The sequence below is a fragment of the Tachypleus tridentatus genome, chromosome 13, assembly GCF_004210375.1.
Source record: "Tachypleus tridentatus isolate NWPU-2018 chromosome 13, ASM421037v1, whole genome shotgun sequence".
NCBI classification, from domain to species: domain Eukaryota; kingdom Metazoa; phylum Arthropoda; class Merostomata; order Xiphosura; family Limulidae; genus Tachypleus; species Tachypleus tridentatus.
Window position 1 is genome coordinate 173391175 of NC_134837.1, and position 12369 is coordinate 173403543.

The 12369-nt window shown below is 36.3% G+C and overlaps 1 protein-coding gene across 4 annotated transcripts in view; it reads right to left on the minus strand.

The window, feature by feature from the left end:
* Positions 1-12369, minus strand: part of LOC143238147 (protein kinase C-binding protein NELL2a-like) — a 118404-nt gene that overhangs the window by 13509 nt on the left and 92526 nt on the right. For all 4 annotated transcript variants that reach the window (XM_076478119.1, XM_076478118.1, XM_076478120.1 and 1 more), the window contains exons 13-15: positions 9471-9593; positions 8877-8972; positions 7731-7871 (exon numbers count right to left, since the gene is read on the minus strand). In XM_076478119.1, coding sequence (XP_076334234.1) covers positions 7731-7871; positions 8877-8972; positions 9471-9593 — 360 coding nt within the window. The remainder of the gene's footprint in view (positions 1-7730; positions 7872-8876; positions 8973-9470; positions 9594-12369) is intronic.

Here is a 12369-nt window from a genome sequence, read left to right on the forward strand (position 1 = left end):
TGTTACCAATAATTTAACATGACAATACTGATTATGCTTGCAAACCACACCACAGTCATGGTTCTGAAATCATAAAAAAAATATTTCAAAATGAAAAGCAACCATATATTTACTGTGTTTAGAATGCACTCATTTTGATAAAATGATAAAATTTGTCGTTTCATAAATCAATGAGCTGTTCCTCTTCCTCAGTTGTAAGATTTGTTGTCTCATTGATTCCGAATGGATAAGACATCCAGTTATATTCGTTGACAGCAAGTAACGGGAAGTAATGTTTTAGTACGGACTGTAGGTCACCTAATGTGTTCAAAATTTGAGGGACAATTTTCTTCTTTGACGGACATTCCTTAACAGAAGGAAACCAATCAAGGACTCCTTTCTAGATCTTATTCTTCCACAGCGTCACATTTTGATCGAAGGCCTTCAGTTTGGACGCTGCAGTAATAATGTTTTCAGATGGTCCTTGGAGACTTAAGTTCAGAGAATTTAATTTGTCAAACAAATTGGAGAGAAATTGAACCTTCATCCATCAGATCTCTTCATGAAAAAAATTAAAAACCTGCTTCCTCAACCTCTAAGAAAGAAATTCAGTTTTTAGTTGGACAAGACGCTTTAACACCTTTCCTTTCGAAAGCCATCGAACTTCAGTGTGATACAGTAGCTTTTTGTAGTCTGAATCCATCGCCTCACAGAGAAGAGAAAAAGTTGAGATTGAAGTGGCTGAGACTTGATGAAATTCACTACTTGAATAACTTGATTCATAACAGACTGCTAATCTTTCGGCAAAGATTTGGAGACGAGCGCTTCTGTGAATCATGCAGTGAACAATCCTAATGCTTGGATTTTGTTGGCGCACCAGAGGGACGAATCCCTTCTTTTTTCCTTGCATTGAAGAACAGCCATCGGTGCAAACGCTGACACAGTTATTCCAATGTAATTTGAAGTGCAAAATGTTTTCATTCACCAACTCGAAAATGTTTTGGCCTTTCGCTGTACTTTTTAAATCTTTGCAAAATAAGTATTCGTTTACGATTTTTCCATCTTTTATGAATCGAGCAAAAGCCAGAACTTGACCTTTTCCACTAACGTCAGTAGATTCATCAACTTGAAGAGACCATAGCAGAGACAATTCATCTTCAGGCGCTTTGAAGTGTTCGCAAACTTGGTCCTTTGAATCCGACGACAAGTCTACAATTCTGCGCGAAATTGTGTCATTGGACAGTGGAACTTGCTTAACCTTTTTGGCGGCATCCGTTCCAAGCATAGTTTCAACAATGATTGCTAACGCTGGCACAATGACTGATTCGGCCTCCGTATGCGCTTTCTTGCGTTTTGCCAACAATTAAGCAACCTTATAACTTGCAATCAATCCTTTTACGGGCAGCTTCATGTAGTTAACAAGCTTCCTTGATTGTTCATGTTGTTGAGTCGCGAGATTCTCGAAGTATTCTTTTAGTTTATCCTTCACAGCTGAATGTTTTGTTTCCAAGTGTCTCTTCAGTTTGCTAGGAACAAGCGCCTCGTTCGATAAAGCTGCATTGCAGAGAAGGCAGAATGGTAATTGAGAATGTTCCGATTCCAAAGCGATAAAACCGTATTCGATGTATTCGTTTTTGTACTTTCGTTTGATTCCTTGCTTTTGATTCAACACATTCTCCTTTGCAGCACCAGACTTACTTAAATATTTTTCCATGGATAAATGATAAGCTAATTCATACACGATAAGCACGAAAGTCTGCAGTTGATATAAAATTCCTACGTACAGCGTAGTAGCTGTAGTTTACCGCCGAATGAGAACGTGTTCCAGAAAGCAGTTTAATTGTTTGGTGCATCATTTATGACGTACGATGTGCTTGTTACGCCACAATTAAACTAACAGTCGAACCGTTGCAGTCGAGAATGAAATTTAAGTATGAACTTCTCAGTGCTCGAGTTCAATGAAAACCATCGAATGTTTTGGAAGGTTTCAGAGTGTCTCTATAGTAGCTTTTATTCAGTTGAATGTGTTTCAGAAACATTGCAGCACACCTGCCAATCTCTCGCGTCACCCAAGTTGAGAATCACTGAACCAGGCAATCAGCACCAAACATTCGGTAAAATGTTAAAATTAAAATAAAATTCTTAAAATTCGTTAAAAGGAATCGAGGTAAAAGACACAAAGTTTAATTTCTGTATTAAAAACATAAATAGCGTTAAATCCAATTTTTATATTTAGTTTACAACAGTAAGACAGAAACTACAGTAACATAAGTAGTAAAAGGCTTTCTGTAGCATAATTCACCAGGATGACTAACAAAAAAGTTCAAACATTTGCGTTAGTCACCTGAAGTTAGCCTTTCCAGTTCTGGTTTCGAGTTATTTGACGTCACATCGGTTTTCAAAAAGTAAGGTAATACAAGTTTTAAAAGACTTTCTGGAGCATAATTTTAATTATTATAACTCGCCAGGATGACTAACAGGTAACTTCAAACATCAGCGTTAGACACCTGAAGTTAGCCTTTCCAATCTTGTTTTCGAGTTATTTGATGTTACGGCCATTTTCTAATTTCAAATCGAACTAGTGGTACTATAATTCTTAAAAGGAATTACATTAAAAGGTCTAATTTATAAATTAAAATCTTAAATCGCATTAAAAAGATTAAAGGCCATCACAACTGACACTGTCTAACGTTACAGATAAAGTTTGGGCCAAAACATGTTTAATTGGTGTCGTCGTTGAGAGTCGTACTGACGACAATCAAGTAAAATGTGGCCTATTGTGACCTGAGTGTCACACAGACAACACATTGATACATCAGTCCTAGATAAAAGAAAACAATGAGTTTAAAAAAACTGTGACAATGCGTAGTCTAGTTAGGACAACTTCCTCTTTCCGATCCTTATGGAAGAAAGACGGCCAAAGTCCCATAGAGGATTTTATTGGGAAAATCTCGTTTTCACGTTGCTCACTCCAAGTCGACTGCCAATTGTCACGGCACCAAGCCTAGAACATAGGACTACAGTCCATGAATAGAACAGGTATAGCAGTGATAGAGCTAGTGAATACCAATGTAGCCTGGTATCCAGAAAAACTGGATAGAAGTAGATGTTAAAGAGGTATAAATAGGAATGGAAGGATGGTTCAAAAGATGTTCAGCATATAACAGACAGTACTTCAATCGGGAGTATCTGCTTTTCATAGATCACTTAAAGAGAGATCACATTTGAGGATTGTAATAAGCCATGGTGAGATGGACTGATCAGTGCATACAACAATGTTATCCAATGACAGGCCCAATTCATCCAACTGTGCCTGGATATGAAGGCCAAAAGGAACAAAAGGCAGAAAAACACAACCCAAGGTGGGATGCTGTGGTAAGGATCGAAGTTTCAAAGCATATAGTAAAGACAGTTGCAAATGGCAGAGGTGAAGAGGAAGATCATGAAACTCCATGTATAAGCTCTGGACTGGGGAAGTATGGAAAGCCCCAGGGCAGAGCTGAAGTCCCTGATGATAAATGGGGTCCAGCATTTCAAGGTTGAGGTCCTGGCAGAGCCATAGACCAGTGGCCCATAGTCTAATTTGATTGAACAAGAACACGATACATCTTTAGCACAGAACATCAGCCCCACTCTCCAAGTGGTGTAAGAGAGAGGACACGGAAGATGTTCAGTGCTCTTTTACATTTGACTCGTAGCTGCTTGATGTGTGGTATAAAGGTCAGCTTATGGCCAAGATAAGCCCCAATAACTTTGTCTCAGAGACCACAGGTAGCACAACTTCACTGATAAAGAGTTCAGAATCAGGTTGAATACCCAATTGGCTACAAAACTGCAAACAAACAGTTTTAGAGAAAGAGAAGTTAAAACCGTTTGTTTTGGTCCACTTCAGTAACTTACTGAGGGCAGTCTGTAGTTGCCGCTCAATATACCTCATGTTCGATGACTGACATGAGATGCAAGTCATCGACATAGAGTCCATTTGCAACAGCAAGAGGGAGTTGTTCAGTGATGGTATTAATCTTTGTACTGAAAAATGTGACACTCAAAACACAGCCCTGAGGGACTCCAAGTTCCTCTAGAAAAGAACAGGAAAGTGTTGAACCCACACGAATTTGGAATCCCCTGTTTATCAAAAAAATTTAATAAAAATGGGCAAATGTCCACATAACCCATATAAGTGGAGGTCTCGCAAAATGCTATACCTCCATGTAGTATCATAAACCTTCTCGAGGTAAAAAACTATTGATACAAGATGTTGTCCTTTAAGAAAGGCTTCTCTAATTGATGTTTCAAGTCGAATCAGGTGGTCCAGTGGAACACTGTCATAAGAACCCACAGTGGGTGGGCGAGAGAAGGTTGTTTGATTCAAGGAACCAAATGAGATGAGCATTAACCATCTTTTCTAAGGTCTTACAGAGACAGTTCATGAAAGCAATTGGATGGTAGTTTGAAGGAATCTTGGGATCCTTCCCAGGCTCAAAGAAAGGTAGGACAATAGCCTAGTACCAGACATTAGGAAAAACATTATCCTGCCAGATCTGGTTAAAAACAATAAGAAGAATAAAAAGAGAAGCAGGAGATAGATAGCACAGCATCTTGTAGTGAACATCATGAAGTCTGACTATGTACTGCTAGACCAATGAAGAGCCAGTTTGAGTTCCACCAATGTAAAGAGGCAATTTTAGTCATAGATACACTCAGTTTGAAAGGAAAGAGGTGATCACACTGCCTGAGTCTTGATGGCTAAGAAAGTAGAGGATGAAAAAGAAGTGCTAGATACCCAGCAAAAACTATGACCTAGAGTATCAGTAATGCTCTAGGCATCAGCTACTTCCTGGCCATCAGAGAGCAAGGTCGAGTGCGGGACAGAATTATATTGCCCACTGACCTTTCGAATCTTGTCCCACACGACTTTGGAACTGGTAGAAGAAGATATGCTAGTTGTGAATTTAATCCAAGAGTCCTTCTGGCTTTGACGTCTTACTCACCAAGAATGTGCATGGGGCTGCTGGAAAGTGATGCAGTTTGAGAGTATTGGGTACCTATGAAAAGTATCCCAGGTTTGTTTTTGAGCCTTCCATGCCATGTGGCGGGCAGAATTCCACCACGGACGAGGATATAGTGGAAAACATGTTGAGGTTTAAGGAATACATTGAGAAGCTGCTTGTATAATACTGTCTGTTACTGCTGCCACACAGTCTATTGATGGCTGACAGACGATGGCAGGATCAAGTTCTGCGAGAGCAGTGAAAGTGGACCAGTCTGCCTGATCCAGCTTCCACCAGGGCACACAGGTTGGGTGGTATCAGTCACAGCCAGTCTCTCTCAAAAGTATAAGAAAATGATCACTGCCTCGTGGATTATTGTCAACCTTCCATGAAAAATGAGAGAATGGTAAAGGTGAGCAAACTGAGAGATCAATAGCAGTAAAGGACTCTCCATACACTTGTCCATTACAAAACCTTTCATTTCTCTATAGAGAAAACTGCCGAAATGTTATTGTATTGGCAGGTTTGAGAAATGTTTCCTGTAAGGAACGACATACAGGATGGTAGGAAGCAATCAGTGCTTTGATATCATCCAGGTTAGAATATAAACCACGACAGTTCCATTGTATCAAAGTAGCCATTTTTATTTATGTGTAAGCGAATTGGGTGGAGAGCCATTCTGTTTTTGACAACGTATATATTCTTTATTTTCTTTATTCAAGGGAAGTCTGTCAACCTCCATGTATCCTGCCCTGGGTCGACTGGGTAGGTCTTATCGTTGGAAAAGATTCCAGCAACTGAGGACATGAATGAATGATTGTTTTGCATCTTGAGGCAGGAGAAGAAGGTGTATCTGAGGAAATGCCCATACCTGGAACCAAAGAAAATGGATCTTTGCTGAAATGAATGTTTGGGACAGAGATGGGTGTTGACATTGATTCATTAACTTTTTTAATCATGGAGGTCAAAAGACTTTCCATATGGTTTGTGAATGATTCTTTTGGAGGCACAGAGAGATCCATTTGTACTCCCACTGTAGTAGTGGGATGAAGTGCAGCAGCATACATCCAAGAAGAAGTGGTGAACAGTAACTTTTGAGCCTCAGGATAAGTAATGTTTTGAATCGTTTTCAAATGCTGCACCTCTTTTTCTTCCAACCACTTTGGGAAAGAACAAAAGTAGGATGGATGAAAGCCATTGCAATTGATGCAATGAGGATCCATTTCACACTCATAGGTATCATGGTCCTTGTGACTGCAATGAGCACACGTCAAGGAACCTTGACATGATGTCTTCGAGTGACCAAACTGCTGACAGTGAAAACATCTGAGAGGGTTTGGAATGTATGGCTGTACCTCGCAATTAAGATAACCTGCTTTGATGGTGGCAAGTGGATGCAGTGATGTAAATGTTAAAATGAGGGCACTGATCGGCACCATAATTCCATCTTTGGGAGTGGAGATAAGCCTCACTGAAGAACCTCCTTGGGTGGAGAAACAATTGAGAACCTTTGATTCAGGGATGTTCTTCAAATCCATCTCAACAGTAACTCCTTGTGATGGTTTCAAAGTAGCATGGGGCAAAACCTCAATGGGTATATCACCAATCACCTTTGAAAGTAAGAGGAGTTCACTGTGTTTAGATGAGAATATTTCCACCAATATGTCACCAGAGTGAAGCTTTTTGACTAACTTTGGAGAGCCAGCAAGTTCCTCTAGTCCCTTCTGAATAAAAAAGGGAGATATCTGCCCTAAGGTTTACCTGAAAGAGAATGTAATATAAGAAAATGAGGTACAGGTATTAAAGATGTTGAAGATTGCTGCTCAGAATATTCAAGACGTGATCATTTACCTATGAACTGTTTTTTCACTGTTTTATTTGGGGATCCATAATTAAAAAAAGTATATTTCTGCACCCACTGACCCCACCCACCAAGGGGCCCTATGAGGAGATGCACTACAGTGCCAAACTAGGAAACTGCAGCAATGCCAGGGTTTCATGAGCACTATACCCAAACACCAGCATCAGATACAATGTCCACAACACCTGTTGAGAACATCCAACACTGTTACTTGGTTAACCCTAGCTCAAGTGGACCAGCCAATTGACCCTGAGGGAACCTCCCCAAGATCACCCGTCTACAGGAATTGAGGACAGAGTGGTGTGTTAGTGTTGGACCCCTTAACCACCAGAATCCTCTCCTCCCCTTCATGGGTCACCATGCACGGCAGACACGTGGATGGATGTTTAGATCCCAGAGGAGGTAAACTGAAAGAACAGAACCTTCCCTCCGAGGTCCCCTCACCACGTACAAGAATCTACACCGAGGGGTACACACACGGGTAAGTAGTGGCTCCTTTATAATAATCTGAGGATAAGGCTGGAAAACACATAGGGGTTAGTGTGCTTAACTTGGGCTTATGGACTCGTAGTCTGCAACTAACTACTACAGGGTGTGTTCCACATTTTGCAGTCATGGTTTGTTGAAAGAGTGAGGGTAAATTTCATTGTGCAATTAGAAGAAGTAGACAAGAATTGGTGTTGGGTGCTGTTTACTAGCTGCCTTCCCTCTAGTTTATCAGTTAAAAATTAGTGACAGTTTTATAAAAAGAATCTTTGTATAGCTTTATGCAAAATTCGTAAACAAACAACCATCTAATTTTACACATGATCCAATATGATTTTATGTATTATTATAAATTAATTTTAAAATGAATAATATCTTATTTTCATATGATACCATCTTAATCATAGTCATACCTTGGCACATAATTCCAAGACTGTTATCCACTAGATAACTTTGATACCCAAGAATACAATCACAATAATACCATCCTGGCATATTGATACACTGTGAATTAGGGTAGCATTGGTGAAGACCTAAACTGCATTCATCCACATCTAAGGAAGTTGAATAAAAATCAGCAACACTTTTAACACAAATTTCATATTCTTTATATTAAATCGTGAGATTTCTAAATAATTTAAGAAAAGATGTTATACAAATAAAGCATCTAGACAAATAACTTTTGTAGACTACTTCATGTTAAACATACAAATCACAACAAGTCATAAACCTGTACATAAGGCATACTTTAATTTACTATTACATAATGCTCAAATAGTTATACAATTCAAAATGATGGATACTTTGAGTACGCTCACTCTAGAATTACATGATAGAAGAAAAGATATGATGTTTTCCACTTTGGCATTAAAGAACAAAAAGAGATGCAAGTTTTGGCTTTTGTCATTTCACAATATTATAGTCACACAGGGGCAGACTTCATTCTAAAATGTTACTTGAAAAAAAGCTAGAAGGGGCCAACAAGCTTTTCATAAACATAACAAAACTATGTACTTTCCCATAGGGGTTCAATGGGATTTTATTCAGTGTTTGTTTAGGCTAGTCCTCACTTGCTCTCACATACTGACTGCTATGTTCTGTTTATATAGTTTTATATTTGTTGCTAATCATGCACAACAATGAATTTTCTTTATATAAAAATTAAAAAACTGAAAGTCTATACTTGTATAATTTGGTTACAAGTTATGGAGTTTAGCAAATCATTACTTAACTAATTGAAATTTAAAAAAAATGTTAGCAGAGTGGGTAGAACAGGATAAATGAGCTGATGTTTACAACCCATATACTGCAATTCTTACATTTCTTGTGAACAAACGCATTACTTTACTTGTGAATGAAAGGTCTTGGTAGCAAGACAGTTAAGTTTTATGTTATTAGGCATATATTTCCACCAGAAAAATAATGAGTCCAGTGGAGAAAATATTATTGTGTTTGTTTTTCAAATGCATGTGTGTATGTGTGTGTGCCTGTTTTACAATTTGCTCCTTTTTTGAAAAGTGTTTTTTTCCAATTAATTCCAGTTAATCTTCCATACCTACCTATTTCACAGCTAGGTCCAGTAAACCCTTGACGACATGAACAAACATCGGGTGCCACACACTGACCTCCATTTAAACAGGTGTGATTACAAAATGCTGCAAACAAGAGATACTGAAAATAAATTGTTTTGAAACTACATCCAAGTACTATTACTTTATTAAACTAAATTTGTAAAAGTACGAAAACTTTAAATCAATGCACTACAACTGTAAGAATATAATATACATTGCTTAGAAATTAAAGTTAAGTTGAATAACAACTTGGCTATTTACTAGAAGTAACTATTAAATATATATTTGGTTTGTCACCAGTGCTGCCTTTAAGCAAGAAGGACAAATGCCTATTTGGAGTTCAAGACTAAGGAGTTATGAATAATATTCAAGGTTAATATATATTCATTACATATACAAAAAATGATATGTTTAATATTTTAACGTAATAGCTAGGCAGCTGATATGAGATTTGTTAAAAAATCTTTTAAGAGATTATGTACTTTTAAATTCCCCTGTTATAGTATAGAACTTATTATTGGGCTGTTTTTCCTGATTACCCGATTGCTAAGGCCAACACTGTCCTTCTAATAGTTTACTTACGTTTACAGCTATATCCATCTCCTTGATATCCTTCTAGGCATTCACATTTGTAGCTTCCTTCTGTGTTTATACACATTGCATTTAGATCACACTCATGATTGTGTGTGGCGCATTCATCGTGTTCTGGATAATTAGGGAGGTCAATAATAATTAATAACGCACACAATGTTTTAAGGTAAATATTCAGCAATCACATACAATAAATACTGTAAGGTATCAATATTCTTATATTTTTGTGCTTTTAAATCTAGTCAGTAGATTAAGATAAATTTCTGCCATTTCAGATGACTTCCATCAATAGTCACTTTGCAGACTGAAGTAAAAGATAAAGAAATACAGATGAAAAATATTCATCTAATCTATGTATAAAATATTTTTTCGAATTTTATATCTTCTATAGCAATAAAGCATATTTCCTAAAGTGATATATGTCTTATGTCTTATTTATTCATTGTTCAGTTTTCAACTTTGTGTTAATTAATAAGACCTTATTTGAAAATCACCTGGTAACTTCACACAGAGCAGATATTTCTTCAGAGTAGTGCCCTTTTTCTGATTTTTCAGTTGCAGAAAGAATGTATATTATGCATATAGTTGACAGTTTCAAATTAGGCTTCCTCTGACTCCTTAGGAGTCTAGTTTGTTTGTTTATTATGAATAAGTAAAAGCTTATATTGAAGTTCTATATACTGATTACTTGTGCCAAAATTAAACTCTTTACATTTTGATGTCACTCAAACATTCACTTTTATTTAATTTTTGAATTTTCTTCTTCAGAAAATAATGTTTTATTTCTAGTTCAATTTCAGTGTTATGTCTTATTTTCCTTTATATCACCTGCAACAAATCAGTACACCTTCTTTTAAATATTATACCCATAAAACCTTTCATTTTAGTTGTAATCAGGTAACCGTGTGAAGGTATAACTTTGAATCACAAAGTTATATAATGTGATTCTTTTATAATTGTGTTTTTAGGATGTATATTATTTTCAAAATTCATATAAAATAAAATGTTAAAATTTTATCTGTATAAAAAATAAAAAGAAGAGAGAGATAAAAGGACGAATGCAAGTACATGCTTTCCAAGAGTAAAAAAATATCTAACTAAAATGGGGAGACAAGAAGCAATAAGTACAGCCATTTCAATTGAGTATTTATTTTTTCTCTCTTACCTATTACTTTTTATATTGCTACATTACCCTTGTAGTTCTAAATTACATTTTGATGGAGAAAAACAATAAAATACGTTGCTTGTTAATGTTAATCCTTACTTCTTAAAATGTCTCATAGGACAGAAATTGTAATGAATAAAGATCCTATTTCTAATTATTCACATGGATAGTTTCTCATGACAGTTCTGAGTGGATAAAACTTATATGCAAGGGTGTCAAACACTAAAGGAATTATTGGGGTTACAGCACATATTTAGTATTTATTGCTAACATTGATACACAAATAGTTGTACATGCATTTTTTAGAGTCTATATTGCTATATGCATGTAACATATGGATGTTTTTGTGCAAAGTGATTTATCATAAAGTAAAAAAAAACGTGTCATATGGGTTAAAGCATCATTCTAAATATGTATTTGTATGTACATGTGTGTAAAGTAATTGTACATACAACATACGGCATGTGCACATAGTATTAAATGTGAACAACTATCTTCACTGATGACCAACAACAAAGAAGTTCCAGATATGATGAGGAATAATAGTTAATTTAAATAATTCCACTCATTTTGATTTAACCAACAGAACTATAAAGTTACTGAGAGACTGCTTTTCCATGTTATGGAGTTGCCCTGGAAAAGATTTAATGTACAGGACTGCTCACAAGAACAAGATCTGGTTGGCAGAGTTAAAATAAAGCAAGAAAAAAGGCTACTGTTTTGATACCTTTCTGTGAGTCCCTCCTTTACAATATGCAAGCAAGTCTGATGAATTTATTTCAGAATGAGAAGCTGGATGGTTTATAAAATTGATCTAGCAAACAGTTTGTGTTCAGAAATCAAAACTTAAAAGTTGAAATCACCTATGTAGAAGGTAGGCAAGGCTCACAACATAGGAAATTTCTTTGCATTTGGAAACACTTAACAATCAGAGGAGATCAAAAGCATTCACAGCATCAGATCCAACACTTTGTAAAGCAATGTTACTTGACCTTTGCAACTGAATATGAATTGAGTTTCTTAACATTAATCCAATATATAGAAAACGTTTCAAGTGCAAGGTCAGAAGATAACATCAATATTATCTACTTTTGTTCAGTTCTTACAAAAATGCTGGTTCAAAGATGCCTCATTTCTCATGTCTTCAAGTTCTGAAACTAACACTTAAATTTAAACTGAGTCCAAAGTATTTGAGATAGCAGGCTATGGTCAAATACCACTGCAAACATGCAATATTTGTATTAAAGTCACTTTGGTATTAAAGCACACATTACATATTCATAGCAAATAATTAGGAATTAATGTGATGTTATGATTAAAGTGAATGTATTTAAACTACTGTTGTGATACAAGTTATACGTATTTAAGCCTGTTATTTCATCTTAACATTGCAAATACGTTTACTTAAATTTAAACAAATTTAAACTGTTAGAAAAGAACAAAGTTTTTTTAAATAGTTATATAAAAGTGACATGTTTGTTTAAGTTATTAAACACAGTGAAACTTTTGACTCATAATCTGAGGGTTGCAGGTTCAAATCCCCATTGCACCAAACATGCTCACCCTTTCAGCCATGGAAGCATTATAATGTGTTGGTCAATCCCACTATTCTTTGGTAAAAGAGTATTGTTTGTTTGTTTTTGAATTTCACACAAAGCTACTCAAGGGCTATCTGCACTAGCCTTCTCTAATTTAGCAGTGTAAGACTAGAGGGAAGGCAGCTAG